Source organism: Bombina bombina, chromosome 1, assembly GCF_027579735.1.
Source record: "Bombina bombina isolate aBomBom1 chromosome 1, aBomBom1.pri, whole genome shotgun sequence".
NCBI classification, from domain to species: Eukaryota; Metazoa; Chordata; class Amphibia; order Anura; family Bombinatoridae; genus Bombina; species Bombina bombina.
Window position 1 is genome coordinate 217,682,128 of NC_069499.1, and position 22,561 is coordinate 217,704,688.

At 36.2% G+C, this 22,561-nt stretch overlaps 1 protein-coding gene across 1 annotated transcript in view; it reads left to right on the forward strand.

Annotated features, from left to right (window-relative positions):
• Positions 1-9,386: 9,386 nt before the first annotated feature.
• Positions 9,387-22,561, forward strand: part of TOGARAM1 (TOG array regulator of axonemal microtubules 1) — a 334,226-nt gene continuing 321,051 nt past the window's right edge. Inside the window, 6 exon segments of the mRNA XM_053697849.1 lie at positions 9,387-9,570; positions 9,572-9,836; positions 9,839-9,922; positions 9,925-10,130; positions 10,132-10,342; positions 10,345-10,688. Of these exon segments, the coding sequence (XP_053553824.1) occupies positions 9,451-9,570; positions 9,572-9,836; positions 9,839-9,922; positions 9,925-10,130; positions 10,132-10,342; positions 10,345-10,688 (1,230 nt within the window). The 5' untranslated portion in view covers positions 9,387-9,450.

Genomic DNA, 22,561 nt, shown 5'->3' on the forward strand with positions numbered 1-22,561 from the left:
TAATCTGGACATAGTTATACTTTATTTGCGTGCTCTCTGTGATTGATATACAGGTTAATTCTGGCCATTCCTTAGTCACTGCAAGCCGTATCTTTTTCACAATAATTGTAAGCAGCTGCCTACCAAGAGATAGTCTGATAAGCCCCACCCTTCACCTACCTATGTGGGTAGCACCAAATCATAGTCAGTAGTTTTTTAGGGATCTTTTTCTATCTCGGTGGACATCTAACAATGGGCCTCTGACAGTGTTGGAATCTGCTTAATTTTGCAAACTTAGAGCCTCAACGATTATTGTCTTATTTTGAATAGACAATTGTAGTGTGTTTAATCCAGATGCTCCAATATTTGTATTTTAATATTTGACAGTAAAAGTTGTTTTATTTTTTTGGCTCCCTTTCTGCGGATCTACCTATGTGTTTAAGTGTGTGCCAAATAGTGGTTTTATTTTTATTTTTCTTTGGGATTACACTGTATACCAACCACTAGGGCACCCCCTGCACTCCCTTAACCTTTTAACGCCGTTATGCCGTTCTATTCCGTCATATTTACACTGGGCTTTAAAGCCGTTATGACGGAATAGAACGTCATATCAAACGGCTGTCCTGAAGCCTTCTGCGCTTCAAGGACTTGATCGCGGTCTGGAGGGCGTTCCTAGGGTTGTAGGGACGCCCCCCAGATGCGATCCAATAATTGAAATCTCGCGATCGTATGCACGATCGCGTAGTTTCAATTTGTCTACATCGGAACAGGTGTTCCGATGTAGACACTTTAACCCTGTCACGAAAGGGTTATGGAATATGAGTGTATGGGTTATAGATGGAACCATAATTTGATGAATAAGGCAGTTCTATACCTATCTCATTGATATACAATTCATTAATTTCTGTGTAGATACATACACGGCGTGAAGCCCTACATAGGATAAACATGTTTTCAGCCTGGCCCAATGGTTTCTATGGAAAAAAAATATTGCCAACCTTGCCACTTCATTTGACCTTTTCTAAATAAATAACTGGTGTTTCAAATGGCTTAAAATCCTTTGGGCCACTCTTTACTGTGTGGATATATACCAGGAGTGATATACCAGGAGTGAGTCCCTTCATTGGATAAATATGTTCTTAGCCTGGCCCAACGCTTTTTATAGTAAACAAACTGGTGCCAACGTTGCCATTTCATATATTTTTTAAATTTCTGAATAAGTAACTAGTATTTTAAAAGGGTTAAAATACTTTGGACCACTCACTTTTTTGTGGATATATACAGGGTGTGAATCTCTCCATAGAATAAACATGTTCTCACCCTGGCCCAATGCTTTTTGAAGCAAACAAACTGGTGACAACCTTGTCACCTAGGGTTACCACCCGTCCCTTAAAATACAGAACACTTATAAGTTACACATGCTGCAGGGTGTGCAGGGAGGAATATGAATAGTGCTGTCCAGAAACACAAAACACCTGCATACCCTGCAGCATGTGTAACTCATAAGTGTCCAGGAAAACATGCCTAAGGTGGCAACCCTATTGTCACCCCATATATTTTACCTTTTTCTAAAAAGGAATCAGATATTTTAAAAGGGTTAAAATCCTTTGGGCCCTCATTACTGTGTGGATATATACAAAGAGTGAGCCCCTTCATATACAAGGAGTGAGCCCCTTCATAGAATAAACATGTTTTCAGCCTGCCCCAAGCTTTTTGTAGAAAACAAACCTGTGCCAATGTTGTCATCTTATACATTTACCTTTTCTGAATAAGTAACTGGTATTTTGAAAGGGTAAAATACTTTGGGCCACTCATTTCTGTGTGGATATATACAGAATGTGAGCCCCATCATAGGAGAGACATGTTCTCAGCCTGGCCCAACGCTATTTATGGCAAATAAACTGGTGCCAACCTTGCCACTTTATATATTTTACCTTTTCTAAGTAAGTAAATAGTATTTTAAAACTGTTAAAATCCTTTGGGCCACTGATTTCTGTGTGGTTATATAGGGCGTGAGCCCCTTTGTACAATCCAAGTGTTTTCAGACTGTCCCAAAGATGTATATGGCAAAGAAACCCTTTAAATAGCAGTAACCTATTTAGAAAAGGTAAAATATGTGATTTGACAAGGTCGGCACCAGTTTGTTTGTCATAAAAAGCGTTGGGTCTGGCTAAGAACATGTCTGTGCTATAAAGGGGCTCATGCCCTGTATCCAAACAAAAATGAGTGGCCCACAGGATTTTAACCCTTTTAAAATACCACTTATTCAGAAAAGGTAAAATATATGAAGTGGCAAGGTTGTCACCCATTTCAATTTGTTTGCCATAAAGAGCATTGGGCCAGGCTGACAACATGTCTGTCCTATGAAGGGTTCATGCCTTGTATATTCCACATGTAAATGAGTGGCCCAGAATATTTTAACCTTTTCAAATGACCAGTTACTTATTCAGAAAAGTTAAAATATATGAGATGGCAAGTTTGGCACAAGTTTGTTTGCTATAAAAATCATTGGGCCAGGCTAAAAACATGCTTATCCTATGAAGGGCTTCACGCCGTGTATGTATCCACACAAAAATTAGTGACCCAAAGGATTTTAACCCTTTTAAAATACCTGTTACTTATTCAGAAAAGGTAAAACGTTTGAAGTGGCAAGGATGGCACCAGATTGTTTGCCTTAAAAGGCATTGGGTCAGGCTGAAAATACGTCTATTCTATAAATGGCGTTAAAGCCCTGTATATATCTATACAGAAATGAGTGGCCCAAATAATTTTAACCCTTTTAAAATACCAATTACTTATTCAGAAAAGGTAAAATATATGAAGTTGCAAGGTTGGCACCAATTTGTTTGCAATAAAGGATGCTGGGCCAGGCTGATAACATGTCTATTCTATGATGGGTCACGCCTTGTGTATATATACACACATAAATGCATACCCCCCAACTGTCCCGATTTTTGCGGGACAGTCCCGATTTTAGGGGTCTGTCCATGGGTTGCTAGCCATCTGTCCCGATCTGCCCCATGCATTAAATTTTTTTATTTTTTTTTAAATTCTATTGGGCCCATACTCAGAAGCAGCTGGCTTTGCTCTCACAGGGTTAGATACCTGTTAGATTCCCTGTGGAAAAGGAATGGTGTGTGGGTTAAGCAGGAGTAAGAAGGCTGTATACACTCTGACCACGGGTAATGGTGACCTCTCTAACCTACCTCTGGTAGTGATGATGTCTAACCCCTGGTGATAATACTAGCATGCTTTCAGTTTTATACAATGAGCAGTGCTAATACCACGGTAACGAACAGGGGCAGCCGCAGACTGCCAGCTAATGTGCTTGCCAACCCAAGGACCCCATACAATGAATAACAGATACCCATATATGATGTAGTGTGTGTGTCTATCTGTATCCATAACTGTGTGTAGCTGTATGTATTAGTTTATGCTATGTAGTGTGTGTGTCTGCATGTATAAATGTAAGCTATGTAGTGTGTGTATGTGTATCTGCATGTATAAGTGTGTATCTGCATGTATAAATGTATGCTATGTAGTGTGTGTGTGTCTGCATGTATAAGTGTATACTATGTAGTGTCTGTGTATCTGCATGTATAAGTGTATGCTGCGTGTATAAGTGTATGCTATGTAATGTGTGTGTATCTGCATGTATAAGTGTATACTATGTAGTGTCTGTGTATCTGCCTGTATAAGTGTATGCTATGTAGTGTGTGTGTGTATCTGCATGTATAAGTGTATGCTATGTAGTGTGTGTGTATCTGCATGTGTAAGTGTATGCTATGTAGTGTGTGTGTATCTGCATGTATAAGTGTATGCTATGTAGTGTGTGTGTATCTGCATCTATAAGTGTATACTATGTAGTGTGTGTGTATCTGCATGTGTAAGTGTATGCTTTGCAGTGTGTGTGTATCTGCATGTATAAGTGTATTGCTATGTAGTGTGTGTGTATCTGCATGTATAAGTGTATGCTATATAGTGTGTGTATCTGCATGTGTAAGTGTATGCTATGTATGTAGCGTGCTACTGTGCATTTTTGCTGACTTTAAAGGCCAGAATCTAGAATATTAATGGTGAATGCAGAGAGCAGTTTTAAAGAATTTATTATTAAATGTCCAATTAAGATAAAAATATTTAGCAATGTCTTTGCAAAGGCTACTTAAATACATAGCTCACATAGCCATACCAGTGGTTTGAGTTTGAGTTTGATTTGCTGCCTAAGTGTATTAAAATATGACTTTATTTAGAATTTTATTTATATTACTTTGGTCTTATGATTTTTTAAGCCCCACCCACCACATTTCAAATGCTGGGAGGTATGTAAATGAGTGGCCCAAAGGATTTTATCCTTTTTTTAAATACCAATTACGTATTTAGAAAAGGTAACATATATAAAGTGACAAGGTTGGCACCAATTTGTTTGCCATAAAGAGCGTTGGACAAGGCTGATAACAACTGTCCCATAAAGAGGCTCACGCCTTGTATATTCCACATATGAGTGACGCAAAGGATTTTAACCCTTTTATAATATCAGTTACTTATTAGAAACAATCAAAAGGATGCCCTGTTTGCCATCTGATTATTGCAATATAATTTTTTTATATAAAATGTAAGTTTGTTTAGGTTTTTGGAAAGTGTATAATTTTATTTAAAATAAAAATAATGCTAGATATCTTTATTTTGCAAATTGTAATCAATTGCAGAATAAGAAGCTGACTGAATAAGAATCCAACTTCATATTTGTACAATAAGTGTATTGCTATGTAGTGTGTGTGTATCTGCATGTATAAGTGTATGCTATATAGTGTGTGTATCTGCATGTGTAAGTGTATGCTATGTATGTAGCGTGCTACTGTGCATTTTTGCTGACTTTAAAGGCCAGAATCTAGAATATTAATGGTGAATGCAGAGAGCAGTTTTAAAGAATTTATTATTAAATGTCCAATTAAGATAAAAATATTTAGCAATGTCTTTGCAAAGGCTACTTAAATACATAGCTCACATAGCCATACCAGTGGTTTGAGTTTGAGTTTGATTTGCTGCCTAAGTGTATTAAAATATGACTTTATTTAGAATTTTATTTATATTACTTTGGTCTTATGATTTTTTAAGCCCCACCCACCACATTTCAAATGCTGGGAGGTATGTAAATGAGTGGCCCAAAGGATTTTATCCTTTTTTTAAATACCAATTACGTATTTAGAAAAGGTAACATATATAAAGTGACAAGGTTGGCACCAATTTGTTTGCCATAAAGAGCGTTGGACAAGGCTGATAACAACTGTCCCATAAAGAGGCTCACGCCTTGTATATTCCACATATGAGTGACGCAAAGGATTTTAACCCTTTTATAATATCAGTTACTTATTAGAAACAATCAAAAGGATGCCCTGTTTGCCATCTGATTATTGCAATATAATTTTTTTATATAAAATGTAAGTTTGTTTAGGTTTTTGGAAAGTGTATAATTTTATTTAAAATAAAAATAATGCTAGATATCTTTATTTTGCAAATTGTAATCAATTGCAGAATAAGAAGCTGACTGAATAAGAATCCAACTTTATATTTGTACATTTGCAATGTTTTGTGATCCCAGGACATACTTGCAAACGAGAGAAATCTCAATGTATCCTTCCTGGTAAAATATTTTATAAATAAATAAATAAATACATTTTGCAGCTTTCTTGTTCTTAATGCTCATTCACAGTGGTTACCTTATAAATGACAGTCACAGTGGTTACTTTATAAATGAGAATCAGCATAAACCACTGTGAATGAACATTAAGAACAAGAAAGCTGCAAAATATTTCGTTTTCAGAATGATTGTCTAATGTCTATAGGTTTGTTACATTAAAGTTGATTAAAAAAAAAAAAGCTTTGACTGGAGATCACATGTTTCCTGTCTAGAGTCAGTGGAGGTCACATGTTTCCTGTCTAGAGTGGAGCTCCAGTCTGCAGCTTGACTACTTTGATGTGGCTTGGGAAAAGAACAAATGTACCGCGTTAAACTATTCACAGGCTTGGGGTAGACTCCTCCCTGCAGGGTCTACGCATAGACTGTACATTATTTAATGTAGCTCTTTAAATTATGGAGGGTTTCAAAATGAATATGTTGTTAGATATCGTTTACTCACATGGTTATTACATAAAAAACTACAACTCCCAGTATGCTTTGCAAATGTAGACCAGGGGCGGTGTCTTAAATTAATCCCTCTACCATAGGCATTTGTATACTACGTCACTTCCGGTGACGTTTTATCAGCTGGTGGAGGTTTGTGGCGCTCACTGCGCATGCGCTAGAGGCCCAAACTCCTTACATCAGCTGATGCGAAGATTCAAAGAATGATGTGGCACGCGCACGTTACTGGTTACAAAATCCCAATGAACGTGTTTGTTCATTGGATTTTGTAACCAGAAAGGGTCGCACAATATGTACACCGCGGTCAACTGTTACTAGTAAATACACACACCATGTACTAGTGACAATTTTCACATATTCACTGTTCATATATATATATATATATATATATATATATATATATATATATATATATATATATATATATATAGTGTTATATATATATATATATATATATATATATAACACTATATATATATATATATACTATATATATATACTATATATAAATATATATATATATACTATATATTCATATATCTTCATATATTATATATATAACACTATATAACAATGTCAGTACCGTTTCTGGTTACAAAATCCAATGACACGCCGCTTGTTCATTGGATTTTGTAACCATTAACGTGCGGTGCCACATAATTCCTCATCAGCTGTTGTAAGGAGTTTGGGCCTCTAGCGCATGCGCATGAGCGCCACAAGCCTCCACCAGCTGACAAAGTGACGAGGTATACACATTCCTACGGGTAGAGGCATAACTTTAGAACAGCGGGATTAGTTGCTGGGGCTATGTTGTGGCAATCATTTTTTACATTATTTTTTATTTTGAATGAGTTTGATCATCAGATTAGACCTCCCATACCGATTCAGGGCGGTTAAAAACGTCAAAGATAATGATTGCGCCACATTGAGAAATATACTTTTGTCATTAACCAAATGTGTCAAATAAAAGAGTCCCAGGATCTAATTGTCTTGTTGTCTTCTTACCAGCCTTATAGTGTGAGATGTATTAAACCCCTTTATTTTTTTAAATTCGGAGATCTTGATTTGATGTGAGTTATAATTAGGGTGACCATATTTTGGCATATGGTCACCCTAGTTATAATGTAAAGCTGGTGTTATTATTTTCCGTTAGTTTATCTTTTGTAACAGTATATTAATTATAGCTTATGTCTAATACCAAATTCTACAACAACCTGAGATCATTAAAAAGAAACATCTATCTTTACAAACAAATTAGTCTTGTAAAGAGTGTACTTTATAAAAAGAATACTTTGTGCCTGTGTATAGCTATGTAAAAATGTAACTACTTGTGCAATTTGTAATGTAGTTCTGGCATATCCAGGATATATTTGAAAACTAGAGAAATCATAATGTGTTGTTATCTGGTAAACATTTTATAAATAAACATAGTAATAACAGCTGGCAGCTTTGCTTTGTTAAAGGAAACTGCCCAGCCTAACAACTGTTGTGCATAAATAATACATCCCAGGACAATTATTTAAACAAAATGCCTAAACAAGTGTAAAAAAATGAAATTTATGATATTTCATCTATTTGCTATTTTTAAGTAATTTTGCAACTTTTATGTAGAATATATTTACAGGGCAGTACAGACATAATAAAAAAGACAGTCACTGGTTTAGTTGATTGGACATTAACAAATAGTCACTGAACATGACGTATTAAGTATATAAGCCTAGAAAGGTTATCACACTTTTGTCAAGCCTTGTATTAAAATAACATTTTAACGTCTTAATGCATTAGTGCGCTATGATGAGTTCTGTCCCTTTCCAGCATTCCGTAGATAGGTGGCATCACATGGTCACATGATCGGAGCACAGCAGAGCAACCGGTGAGCCTAGGAAGCTGGCAGTCCCTAACTAATAGGGAGCGGTGAGCACGTAGTTTTCGCGTGTGTTGTCTACTGTGGTTTCTGCTTGACAACCACAGGGTGCGTATGGTTTTCTTTTTTGTTTTATGTTGACGAAAAATATCTTCTGCAAAAAATGTTGCTTTTCGTTTATATATTTAAAATGTTCATCCAGTTTTTTTAATATATATTTGTGAACTGTAGTTGTGGCTTAGCTTATTTTTCACTACATTTCAGGCTTTGTTGTGAGTTTACTGTGTTGAGGGCAGAAGGTGTGCGACCACACACCAGCTTCCAGTAAAGATTCTGCTTCGACAGAGTGCAATTGAACAGTAGGTGAGATTAAAACTGTACTTTCGACCATAATAAATTGTTTTATTTTGAGCAATACAAATCGGTGTAAAATACTGTCTTTTTGCTAGTTTTTCACTGCCCATAAAGAGTGGATGGATATTGCAGGATTGAGAATAACTCACCCTGCAACATTTTGCTTTAGCTGCACATGGAGCTCTTTTATATTAGTTTTTCCAATAAAGGCAGCAATGCAATACAGTACTCAAGGCTAAAGGTGTATGTCCATAGCCTGCAAAACAATGCAGATTCTGTTAATACAAATGACAGTTTTAAACCATTCATTTTTAGTTTAGCTATTAACCTATAACATTAATACTATACATATAGAAAATTACTTTAATGTCTCTTTGTCAGAAAAGGAAAGCATACTTTGTTAGTAATTTTGCTAGTAGTCATTGTATAAAGGAGACTTCATTACAGTGCTTTGAAAAAAGTAATTATATTGATACACAGCAGATTGTTTTGACCATTCCCATAACATTTTCTTAAAAAGCTTTATACAATTATCTTACACTTCACTCTCTCCCCATGTTAAAATTCTACTGCAATGGAGATGAATGTTTACTATCTATGTTTTAGTTTATCTATTTTTTTTATAAACAGCTTTATTTAATCATCTGCACTACATTGATAAGAGTGTACTTTTTCCATTTTATGTTCCCTTTCACTATGTTTGTGATCTTAATAATATTGTTGCTTTATTAACAGTTTCTCATTTTTATTCACAGGGAGTTTGTTTCTACTACTGGATATTTATTCTATGAAATGATGCCCTATTCATTGTTTGACAGTCTCAACTTTTATTTGTACAGTCAAATCATCTTTAAAAAGAGCAATTCTGCATCTAGGTCTTCAGGTCATTTGATGAGTGTCTGGAAAACTGACACTTTTATCAGGCATTATTTATAATGATCTCAAGGAATGTGATTTTTGTCACTTGATTTATTTGTTTCCTAGTTAGAGAACAAAATGAGACTTGAAAAAACAGAGGAGCCAAGTTGGCTGCTCTTTCTTGTCTATCAAAGCCATGATGTAGGATGTGAAGACTGATCTGAAAGATTTGCTCAGCCATGCGGAGATCCATATGTCACGACTGGCTTCCTTCACCACTAACGGAGATAATCTTTCACAAATACAAACAGGATCTTCAAGAAGAAGGTCTTTTACACAAGACAGTTTCTTTAGGGACATGCAAGGGGAATCGCCAGGGTCGAAGAAGCAGTTTGCATACTAGGCCTTTTTCTTATAATCAGAAGAGTTCTGCAATCAAACCTGGAAAAACAAAAGACAACCTGCATTTTTCTCTTGAAAATAGCAACCTCAGATTTGGAGTAATTCCGCAAGAACTTCACTACAGGCTTCTTGAACTTGATGACTACAAGTCTAGGACCATTGCTATAGAGGAGCTAAAATACCTCATTCAGGACTTTGACTTTAGCTCAGTGGTGCATTCAGATGTGGTTGGACTCATTAGTTTTTGTGCAACTTATTAGAATGATAAAACTTTACAGTTGTGCACATCACATTAGATGTTCTTAATTGTTTAGTCATCAACCTTGCCAAGGTGTGGATGAATTTCTTCCACATGTTGTAGCTTCCACAGTAAAAGTCCTTGGGGACAGTAAGATAACTATTAAACAAGAGTACATGAAAATTTATATGAGACTAATGAAAGTGGTTGGACCATTCAAAGTGTTGACTATATTGCTTGAACATCTAAAGCACAAATACTCCAGAGTGAGGGAAGAAGTTGTCAACATTTGGCATTATTTCATTATTGACTTACCCAAGTGAAGATTTCGTCTTGCCATTTTTAGCATGTGAAATTGCTCCTTGTTTAATAGATAGCAAGAGAAAGTGTCGCCATGCTGCCTTAGAGGCCTTTGCTGTCTTGGCTGCAATCTATGGCCAGAAAAAAAGTAGTCTCCTTAAGGCTGTAGATGCAGTAGAGCTTCTAGAAAATGGTGATGGCTATATGATGCAGTTCAAGCAAGACTTGCGCGGAAAACCCTTCCCAGAATAACACCTCAAGGTTTGATAGAATATGCGCTTCCATGTCCATCATCTGCCCAGACAAGAAGTACTCACCACTTACCTGGAGCAGATACAAACTGGCTTTTGACAGGCAATCGTGTTCAAAGTGCACAGTATCATTCTGGTGACCATACTGGAAGAAATATTGTCCCTCACATAGATCCTGTTGCTCGAAGGATCCTTAGTGCAGGGAAAGGAAAAAATAAACTACCTTGGGAAAATCAGTACCCTGGAGCCTTAGATGTTTTTCCAGGAAATCCAACTCCTGTTGTGTTGCAGCCAGAGCAGGTACATTTTTAGTTTGTGCTGGTTTTATTTTTTACTCCCTGATGGGTTTATTTGTTGTGTGGTGTATCAGGTTTAGAGATTCAAGCCATAGACAAAATGTTTTTAAATAGTAAACAGATATATTTTTATACAAAAATATTTTTTCTAATTGTTATTTGATCATTAAACAGCTGATGGCAAATTCAATAGTAATTTATGGATTTGATTTAAATGTTTTGGTAACAATTCTTCATAGATACACTTTTACATCCTAGTGATTTTCTGTAATATGTGCTGTACATTTAAAATGTAATTGGGCAAAATGAGAAATTTGTGTTTTTTTATTTTTATCTCAATCGTTGATAAGTTCTGAAGAGAGGATGCAACAATGGCATATGTGAGTGCCAGGTTAAATAGACTTGTGTTTAAAAGGTGTATGCATAAAATACAGGAAACATTAACTATTGGAATTATGGCTTTCTGTGGAGTGGGATTGACCAGCTCTTATTTAAAGTGTTAGTTTGTCAGACTTTTCATATATTCCAGATCAATATGCCCTATCATGCAATAGCTTATATGTAAGTAACATTGCTTACTGCTAAACTAAAATCCAAAAATAATTACATTTGCATGAAAATGTAATTTGTTGCTAATTTTGCTAAATATAGAAAGCTTCTTAATTTCTACCAAACTAATTTTAATAAGAGGATAACATGCATCATAAATATTGTAGCAAAGTATGTATATAATATACTATATATATATATATATATATATATATATATACTATATATATATATATATATATATATATATACTATATAATATATATATATATATATATATATATATATATATAATAAATAAAAAGAAGTCCTGACTGACTCATCAACACCCAGCTCAAACCGTTTTTAACCTAGGAACGTGAAATTGGAAGGTACTTTCTTTTTATGACGTAGGCACCTACTAAGGAAGGATTTTTGGAATTACATCCTGAAGGGGGTGAAAAAGGGTGTGTCTGTGCATTTTTTATGAGGATTACCTACAGGTATATCTCAAAATCCGAAGATGTTACAGATGTGAAATTTGGGATTTAGAAAGACAAAAACAAATTTATATATATATATATATATATTTGTGTGTGTATACCAGCTTCAAATAAGTAAAGGAACAGAACCAATGGCACACCTTAGGAATGATAGTCAGCTATAATAAATATTATTATTTCAATCTTCTAGCTGATTGAACATGTATTATAGTTTGGCTGATAGGTGCTGTGTATTAACTAACATATTAACAAAAGAATACAATTGGTGGTACAGACCCACCAATTGCAAAATAATACACTAGTAGCACTATTAATTCCTATTAATTGTGAATAAAGTATTATTAAATGTAGTGTTTGGTGTAACTTTGTTTCACAGACTTATATTAAAATATAACAACTTTTATTAGTATAATTAAAAATGGGTAAGGATATAAAAACAGAAACCCAAGACAATGTCATCAATGATATACCGCTATTGAGACAATATGAGGTTAGCTGTTCTTATTGCTTGATGCCTTAATACAATATCAAACTACACACTATGGCACAATAGATCACTGTACTGGTACTTAGGTAGTACTAATATGGTATAATATTGGCTGTGTTATTATATTATTATTCCCACAGCAGATAGATATTATAAGGTGATTTATTGTGCGTTTAGCTCAATCTAATGATTTTTTGCACAGTCACAAAGATAATAAGTAAAACATTTGCTTAGGAAAATGTTCAACTAGCAATTGTATCCCACTTATAAAGTAACAAATGGATTGGCAACATATGTATCAAGCATCATTGAAAATGTTTGTGTTGAAATTAGTTGTTGCTAATATTGAAACTGCAGCTAATGTCCATAGACACCTAGGATATAATCTCAAGTTACAATGCTTAAATACTACGATCTTAGCTGCAGTTATATGCTAAACTGTAACTTGTTGCTTTATAAGTGTTGTGATACAATTGCTAGTTGAACATTTTTCTAAGCAAATGTTTTACTTATTATCTTGTAATAACCTCATATTGTCTCAATAGCGGTATATCATGGTGACCTTGTCTTGGGTTTTTTGGTTTTATATCCTTACCATTTTTTAATTATACTAATAAAAGTTGTTATATTTTAATATAAGTCTATGAAATACACCAAACACTACATTTAATAATACTTCATTCACAATTAATAGGAATTAAGAGTGCTACTAGTGTATTCTTTTGCAATTGGTGGGTCTTTACCACCAATTGTATTATTTTATTAACCTCTTCAAATAAGACTCACCCTACATACAGTTGTTCTCATAAGTTTACATACTTGGAAGAATTTATGATTTCTTGGCTATTTTTCAGAGAATATTAATGATTAACACAAAAAACTTTTCTTTCACTCATGGTTTAGTGTTTGGCTGAAGCCATTTATTATCAATCACTGTGTTACTCTTTTTTAAATCATAATGACAACAGAAACTACCCAAATGACCCTGATAAAAAGTTTACATACCCTGGTGAGTTTAGCCTGATAACATGCACACAAGTTGACACAAAGGGGTTTGAATGGCTATTAAAGGTAACCATCCTCACCTGTGATCTGTTTGCTTGTAATTAGTGGTGTGTGTAAAAGGTCAGTGAGTTTCTGGACTCCTGACAGACCATTAGCATCTTTCATCCAGTGCTGCAATGACGTTTCTGGATTCTGAGTCATGGGAAAGAAAAAGAATTGTCAAAGGGTCTGTGGGAAAAAGGTAGTTGAACTGTATAAAACAGGAAAGGGATATAAAAAAAATCTACAAGGAATTGAGAATGCAAATCAGCAGGTTCAAACTCTAATCAAGAAGTGGAAAATGAGGCGTTCTATTTGATAACATACTGCATTCATCTTGCCATCAATTCGACAAATTTCTGTGCCTTTGTAGCTCACAACATCCCCAAAAACATCATCGATCCACCTCCGTGGGTCACAGTAGGAATGGTGTACCTTTCATCATAGGCCTTGTTGACTCCTCTCCAAAATGTAGCGTTTATGGTTTTGGCTAAAAAGCTCAAATTTTGGTCTCATCACCTCAAATGACTTTGTGCCAGAAGGTTTGAGGCCTTGTCTCTGTGCTGTTTGGCATATTGTAAGCGGGATACTTTGGGCATTTGCGTAGTAATGGCTTTCTTCTGGCGACTTGACCATGCAGCCCATCTTTCTTCAAGTGCCTCCTTATTGTGCATCTTGCAACAACCACACCACATGTTTTCAGAGAGTCCTGTATTTCACCTGAAGTTATTTGTGGGTTTGCCTTTGCATCCCGAACAATTTTCCTGGCAGTTGTGGCTGAAATTTTAATTAGTCTACCTGACCGTGGTTTGGTTTCAACAGAATCCCTATTTTCCACTTCTTTATTAGAGTTTGAACACTGCTGATTTGCATTCTCAATTCCTTGGATATCTTTTTATATCCCTTTCCTGTTTTATACAGTTCAACTACCTTTTCCCACAGATCCTTTGACAATTCTTTTGCTTTCCCCATGACTCAGAATCCAGAATTGTCAGTGCAGCACTGGATGAAAGATGCAAAGGTCTGTCAGGAGTCTAGAAACTCATTGACCTTTTATACACACACACTAATTACAAGCAAACAGATCACAGGTGAGGATGGTTACCTTTAATAGTCATTCAAACCCCTTTGTGTCAACTTGTGTGCATGTTATCAGGCCAAAATCACCAGGGTATGTAAACTTTTGATCAGGGTCATTTAGTAGTTTCTGTTGTCATTATGATTTAAAAAGAGTAAACACAGTTGATTGATAATAAATGGCTTCAGACAACACTAACCATGAGTGAAAGAAAAAGTTTCTGTGTTATCATTCATATTCTCTGAAAAAATGGCCAATAAATCATAATAGATTTCTGCCAGGGTATGTAAACTTATGAGCACAACTGTATGATCAATGATTTTCAACTTTAAAAAGTAGAGACATCCAGCCCCAGTGGACTGAAAGCTTTTTAAACCCTGTAACATCTTAAAATATGGAAAAGAACACAATATGATATCTATCTCAATCCTAAGGAAACATTTGGGATTTCCTTTAAGAAACATTTTACTTGACAGTATATTTGAGTTTAACTGTTATGCTGAATTGGAGATTTTTTTATTTTTATTTTTAACTTTAAGGGATTACTAAACTTTGTTTTTTGGTGAATAATACAAATATACAAAAAAAGTCTTATAATGACTACACTTACAAAATGCACCTACTTTGACAGTCCAACAATGCATTTAACATATTTAAAATGTAATTTTAAATTCTTGTAATGATGTCACTCAAGACAACCCACAAATATGGACTGAACACGCGTTGATTTAATTCTCCAATCGGATGCTATTTCTATGAATCTCATTAACTGTCTATTTAGTCATTTCTCGAATGCGCAATCTGTACCCTTAAATTGCGCAAATTATTGTATGTGCAAAAAAACCCCCATCATTATCGAGCATGTTTTTCAAAAAAATATTAATCCTTGTTTAAATAGAGCAATGCATTTTATAATTATAATGCATGCTTGTCAGTCTAGGGGAGTTAAATATGTAAGATAGAATATTAATATCTTTTGTCTTCAATATTACTAATTTCAAAGTAATTGAATGGGTGTTATGCCCATAACGAATACTTGCTCGTAATTACTAGTGGGAATTCTGACTTACCTTGTCAGCACAGGTCTGTCACCCGCTCTGCAATAGCTAGAGCGGATTTGCGGCTTTCAATAGAGAGAAACTCAATGATGTAACAATGACATTTTGTAATCTTGCACATGTGCTTCGCCGCTGCAGTTTGCATATTCCTACCTGGATTGTCAACCAGGATAGGACTCGGCGAAATGAGTTGTGGGGGGGAATAAAGATCAAAACAAAGATTTTTGTATAAAGATTGCGGCAAAATGGCAATTCATTTTAATGGAAAGTACATTATGAAGTGTAATTATTTTCATTACAGATACATTTTTATTTATTTTTAGTGTCAGTGTCCCTTTAATATAAAATGGAGCAGTTTGGGTTGTAATTGAAGCTTTATGACATAGAAATGCTAATGTATTTACAAAATTAAGTAAAATGTAGCAATAATACTACAGTAAAATAATAGATTTTCCTTCCTTTTGTTTGCATAGAATTGGGTTTAACACTGTAGCAACAATTCTAAGGACTGCCTGAATGGGGAATTAACTGGGAATGTTACCTGTTGTTTAAATGCTGTTTGAAGGTAATCTGGGTTACTGCTCTCTTTATGTAGCCTTGCGAAGGCTTAAAAATAATTTTTAAAAATGACGACATACTAAGTCTCCTGGTAATCTGCTTCAAGTCACGTTTAATCAAACGCACGTTAATTAAAATTAAGCATCAAAATTGTACCGTGACATGAATTCCTTCAGAGTTTATATGTGTATATAAAAATGTATCTACTTTTTGCTGTTAACCCCTTAGTGACCAGAACACTTTTCAATTTTCTGACCGTTTGGGACTAGAGTTATTTTTACATTTCTGCTGTGTTTGTGTTTAGCTGTAATTTTCCTCTTACTCATTTACTGTACACACACATTTTAAATACTGTTTTTCTTGCCAGTACTTTCTAAAGATACCATTATTTTCATCATATCTTATAATTTACTATAACAAAATATAAAAATATGATGGAAAAAAAGGAAAAAAACACACTTTTTCTAATTTTGACACATCTACAACCACCAAAAAACACCATACTAAATAGTTTCTAAATTTGTCCTGAGTTTAGAAATATCCAATGTTTACATGTTCTTTGCTTTTTTTGCAAGTTATAGGGCAATAAATACCAGTAGCACTTTGCTATTTCCCAAACCATTTTCCCCCCCAAAATTAGCATAGTTACATTGTAACACTGATATCTGTCCGGAAACCCTGAATAAACCTTTTATATTTGTATATTTTTATATTTTAGTAGACAACCCAAAGTATTGGTCTAGGCCTATTTTGGTATATTTCATGCCACCATTTCACCATCAAATGCGATCAAATAAAAAAAGTTGTTCACTTTTTCACAAACTTAAGTTTCTCACTGAAATTATTTACAAACCGCTTGTGCAATTATGGCACAAATGGTTGTAAATGTGTCTCTGGATCCCCTTTGTTTAAAAATAGCCGACATATATGGCTTTGGCATTACTTTTGGTAATTAGAAGGCTGCTAAATGCCGCTGTGCACCACACTTGTATTATTCCAGCAGTTAAGGGATTATTAGGTAGCTTGTAGGGTTAATTTCAGCTTTAGTATAGTTAAACAACCCAAAGTATTGATATAGGCTCCCATTTTGGTATATTTCATGCCATCCATTTCACCAACGCCAAAAATGCGATCAATAAAAAAAATCGTTTACTTTTTACTAACTTTAGATTTCTTACTGAAATTATTTGCAAACAGCTTGTGCAATTATGGCACAAATTGTTGCAAATGCTTCTCTGGGATCTTCTTTGTTCAGAAATAGCAGACATATATGGCTTTGGCGTTGCTTTTTGGTAATTAGAAGGCCGCTACATGCCGATGAGCACCACACTTGTTTTATGCCCAGCAGTAAGGGGTTAATTAGGTAGCTTGTAGGGTTAATTTTAGCTTTAGTGTTGAGATCAGCCTCCCACTTTACACATCTCACCCCCTAATCACTCCCTGACCCCTCTCAAACAGCTCTCTTCCCTCCCCAACCTCACAATTGTCACCGCCATCTTAAGTACCCTACCCACCCTCTCCCTCCCAGATCCCTTGCCCAACATTTATTATTCCCCCCTCCCTCCTTCTCATATTTTAATAATATATTGATGTAAATGTGGCTCGTGTGCACGCCCCCCGTGTCCCACCCCCGCCGCAGTCCTGACTCAGTTCTCATACATCGGTGTGACAGGAACCAGATCAACGCATAGATGGTCCGCCCACCCGCCTCCCTGCTACTGCTCCCACCCACCAACGATTAGCACCTTTTATGGCCTATGCAGAGAGGGCCACAGAGTGGCCCTCTCTGCATCGGTGGGTTAAAAAGGGTATTGCAGTGATGCCTCAATATTGAGGCATCACTGCAATACCCTGAAAGTGTCTGGAAACGATCACCATCGCTTCCAGTGCTTGAAACCCTAGAGGACGTGTCGGGCACACCCTTGGTCCTTAAGGGTATTTTTTGTAGGACGTGTCTGACACGTCCTCGGTCACAAAGGGGTTAAAGGGTTACTAAACCCATTTTTTTTTCCTTTCATGATTCAGAGCATGCAATTTTAAGCAACTTTCTAATTTACTCCTATTATCAATTCTTTGTTCTCTTGGTATCTTTATTTGAAAAAGCAGTAATGTAAGCTTAGCAGCCGACCCATTTTTGGTAGCATTTTTGGGCTGGCTCCTAAGCTTACATGTCTGCTTTTCAAATAAAGATACCAAGGGAATGAAGAATTGATAATAGGAGTAAATTAGAAAGTTGCTTAAAATTGCACGCTCTATCTGAAGCATAAAAGCAAAAAAATAGGGTTCAGTATCCCTTTAATGAGAACTGATACTTCTTTATATTGGTGTATTTGTTACTACTATATATTGCGTCACTAGTCATTGATTACACCACCAATGTTCATCATAAATATACCCGAGTTCAGGGTTTTTAATATATATCACTGGTATTTTTGTCTTGAATAATAGGCATTACACGTCCGTGTTATGAAGGAACCTGTTGGTATATCCCATAGAAAATTAGAAAAGTAGCATTGGTAAAAAAAAGTTTAACCCCTTAACGACTGAGGACGTGCAGGGTACGTCCTCAGAAAAAAGGCAGTTAATGCCTGAGAACGTACCCTGCACGTCCTCAGTGTGGAAAGCAGCTGGAAGCGATCCTGCTCGCTTCCAGCTGCTTTCCGGTTATTGCAGTGATGCCTCGATATGGAGGCATCCTGCAATAACCTTTTTAAGTCATCCGGTGCAGAGAGAGCCACTCTGTGGCCCTCTCTGCACCGGAGATCGGTGGCTACCTGCGTTGGTGGGTGGGAGCCGGACCGGGAGGCGGGTGGCGGCCATCGATGGCCAGGTGGATCTGAAGGGGGGCGGGATCGTGGGCGGGGGTGGCTGGGGGCGCGCACGGGGCGCGCGCGCGTGCACGGGAGGGTGGGGGCGGGCGCGTGCACGGGGAGGGAGCGGGTGGGAACCGCTACACTGCAGAAAATGGGGATATAAAAAATATAATAACAAATAAAATCCAAACAATCAGCAAGGTGGTGGGGGTTTGTTTGTGGGGGGTGGGGGGTTGGGGGAAGCTACACTACAGAAAAAAACAAAAAAAAAACCCAAAAAAGCACTTTTTATTGTAAACTGGGTACTGGCAGACAGCTGCCAGTACCCAAGATGGCCCCCAATAAGGCAGAGGGGAGGGTTAGAGAGCGGTTTTGGGGGGGATCAGGGAGGTTGGGGGCTAAGGGGGGGATCCTACACAGTAGCATATGTAAATATGCTAAAAAAAAATTTCATTTTTTTTTTAAAAACCCTTTTATTTTAGTACTGGCAGACTTTCTGCCAGTACTTAAGATGGCGGGGACAATTGTGGGGTGGGGAGGGAAGGGAGCTGTTTGGGAGGGATCAGGGGGTGGGATGTGTCAGATGGGAGGCTGATCTCTACACTAAAGCTAAAATTAACCCTGCAAGCTCACTACAAACTCCCTAATTAACCCTTTTACTGCTAGCCATAATACACGTGTGAGGCGCAACAGGATTTAGTGGCCTTCTAATTACCAGAAAGCAACGCCAAAGTCATATATGTCTGCTATTTCTGAACAAAGGGGATCCCAGACAAGCATTTACAACCATTTGTGCCATAATTGCACAAGCTGTTTGTAAATGATTTCAGTGAGAAACCTAAAATTGTGAAAAATTTTACATTTTTTTAATTTGATCGCATTTGGCGGTGAAATGGTGGCATGAAATATACCAAAATGTGCCTAGATCAATACTTGGGGTTGTCTACTACACTACACTAAAGCTAAAATTAACCCTACAAGCTCCCTAAAAGCTCCCTAATTAACCCCTTAACTGCTGGGCATGATACACTTGTGGTGCGCAGTGGCATTTAGCGGCCTTCTAATTACCAAAAAGCAACGCCAAAGCCATATATGTGTGCTATTTCTGAACAAAGGGGATCCCAGAGAGGAATTTACAACCATTTATGCCATAATTGCACAAGCTGTTTGTAAATGATTTCAGTGAGAAACCTAAAGTTTGTGAAAAAATTTGTGAAAAAGTGAACAATTTTTTGTATTTGATCGCATTTGGCGGTGAAATGGTGGTATGAAATATACCAAAATTGGCCTAGATCAATACTTTGGGATGTCTACTAAAAAAAAATATATACTTGTCAAGGGATATTCAGGGATTCCTGAAAGATATCAGTGTTCTAATGTAACTAGCGCTAATTTTGGAAAAAAAATGGTTTGGAAATAGCAAAGTGCTACTTGTATTTATGGCCCTATAACTTGCAAAAAAAGCAAAGAACATGTAAACATTGGGTATTTCTAAACTCAGGACAAAATTTAGAAACTATTTAGCATGGGTGTTTTTTGGTGGTTTTAGATATGTAACAGATTTTGGGGGTCAAAGTTAGAAAAAGTGTGTTTTTTTTCCATTTTTTCCTCATATTTTATAATTTTTTTTATAGTAAATTATAAGATATGATGAAAATAATGGTATCTTTAGAAAGTCCATTTAATGGCGAGAAAAACGGTATATAATATGTGTGGGTACAGTAAATGAGTAAGAAGAAAATTACAGCTAAACACAAACACCGCAAAAATGTAAAAATAGCCTTGGTCCCAAACGGACAGAAAATGGAAAAGTGCTCTGGTCACTAAGGGGTTAATTCCCTCTTCTTTAATCTCTACTCCATCTGACTCCTATGATACAGCTTGACGCTGAACTGAATGCAGACCTGTAGTGCTAAAGTAGGGATTGCATAATATACTATATATAGACCACTGTGGCATTATATCTGTATTTCTGCCCTACTCTACTGTACAGTCAGTGCTGTGCCTTCCTTTGCACAGTGACGAGCACCTCACAGACGGCAGGACAGCTCCACATGTACAATCACAAACTGGGCTGTATATTAACTGGTCCTCAGGCACACTGACTGTAGGGGACCAGCACTGAGAAAGCATTACCAGGTTCAAAGACAAATGGAGTGCATAGAACTGGTAAACAAGGCAGCATTACTCTCTATAAGTGTGGATGCCGGGGAGACTGGATCTCTCTCCCTCTTTGGCTGTGTTGCATTCTGGGACTTGTAGTTCCCAGCCAAGCTACCTAGAAAGGATTCAATTGCACCGGGTTAAATATTAGGACTAGCTGACAGTAGCAGGCATTGACCAGCTAATGTTAAAGGGACACTGTACCCAAAATTTTTCTTTCATGATTCAGATTGAGCATGAAATTTTAAGCAACTTTCTAATTTACTCCTATTATCAAATTTTCTTCATTCTCTTGGTATCTTTATTTAAAATGCAAGAATGTAAGTTTAGATGCCGGCCCATTTTTGGTGAACAACCTGGGTTGTCCTTGCTGATTGGTGGATAAATTCATCCACCAATAAAAAATTGCTGTCCAGAGTACTGAACCCAAAAAAAGCATAGATGCCTTCTTTTTCAAATAAAGATAGTAAGAGAACAAAGAAAAATTGATAATAGGAGTAAATTAGAAAGTTGCTTGAAATTGCATGCTCTTTCTGAATTACAAAACAAAAATTTTGGGGTTCAGTGTCCCTTTAATAGGGGGTGTCTTGGGGGATCCAATCCAGTTCACCTAGGGCCTAATTTTAAGGCTTAAGTAGAGCTCTGGCGCCCATGTTTGTCAAGCTCTGTATTATATATATTATTTGTTTAAATTCTTGCAGCCATCCTATCAGGGTGGATTTGATTTAAATCAGTATTTAAATTACTAATCAGTAAGACCGATTTAAATCATAGTTTTTTATTTTTAGAATAATTGAATTGGTTAATCATTCCTATTTGCTCAACTTTTCACCTGTACTTTATTGGAAGGAGAAAAATAATGACATTAATAATGATTTAAAATAGTTTTATTTAAGTAAAACAAGAACATTATTTTTCATTTTTTAATTATTGCCCCTCCCTCCTCACACTTAAGTTCTTGTGCAGATCTATTCCACTCCAAACAATCTTCTATTCAGTAAACTTCTTGAAACTTGGTATGGGTTAATTCTGTGTACACAGATTTGCAGGGGAGCAATGGCATTAAAGGGACAGTAAAGACAAAATTAAACTTTCACGATTCAGAAAGAACATGCCATTTTTAGTAATTTTCCAATTGACTTCTCTTATTGAATTTGCGTTGTTCTCTAGCTATTCATTGTGTAAAAGTCTACATAGGTAGACTCAGAAGCAATGCACTACTGTGAGATAGCTGCTTGTCACTATCTCACCCAATGTAGTCAGCTAGGCCTTAGTAGAGCATTACTCTCCTTCCACAAGGGATTCCAATAGCAAGAAGCAAATCTTGTAATAGAAGTAAATCTGAAAATTGTATACTCTGTCTGAAACCCAAAAGTGATCTTTCATGATTATGTCCCTTTAATGTCTATTTATCAACTCAATGTTCATTTTATAACATTTTGCTTTGAAGAAAGGGCATGTTATTTCTGCAGACACAAATTCACAGTTTTGAGAACTACAAAACCAATAATACATAATATCTTCACAATAGAAACATTGTCCAAAATAATCTGTCAGAAACCTATGGGAGAGCATGAAATTGTGAATGGATTAATGGAATTCATTTACCAAAATTACAGCAGCCATGAATATTCAGCATCTTGCC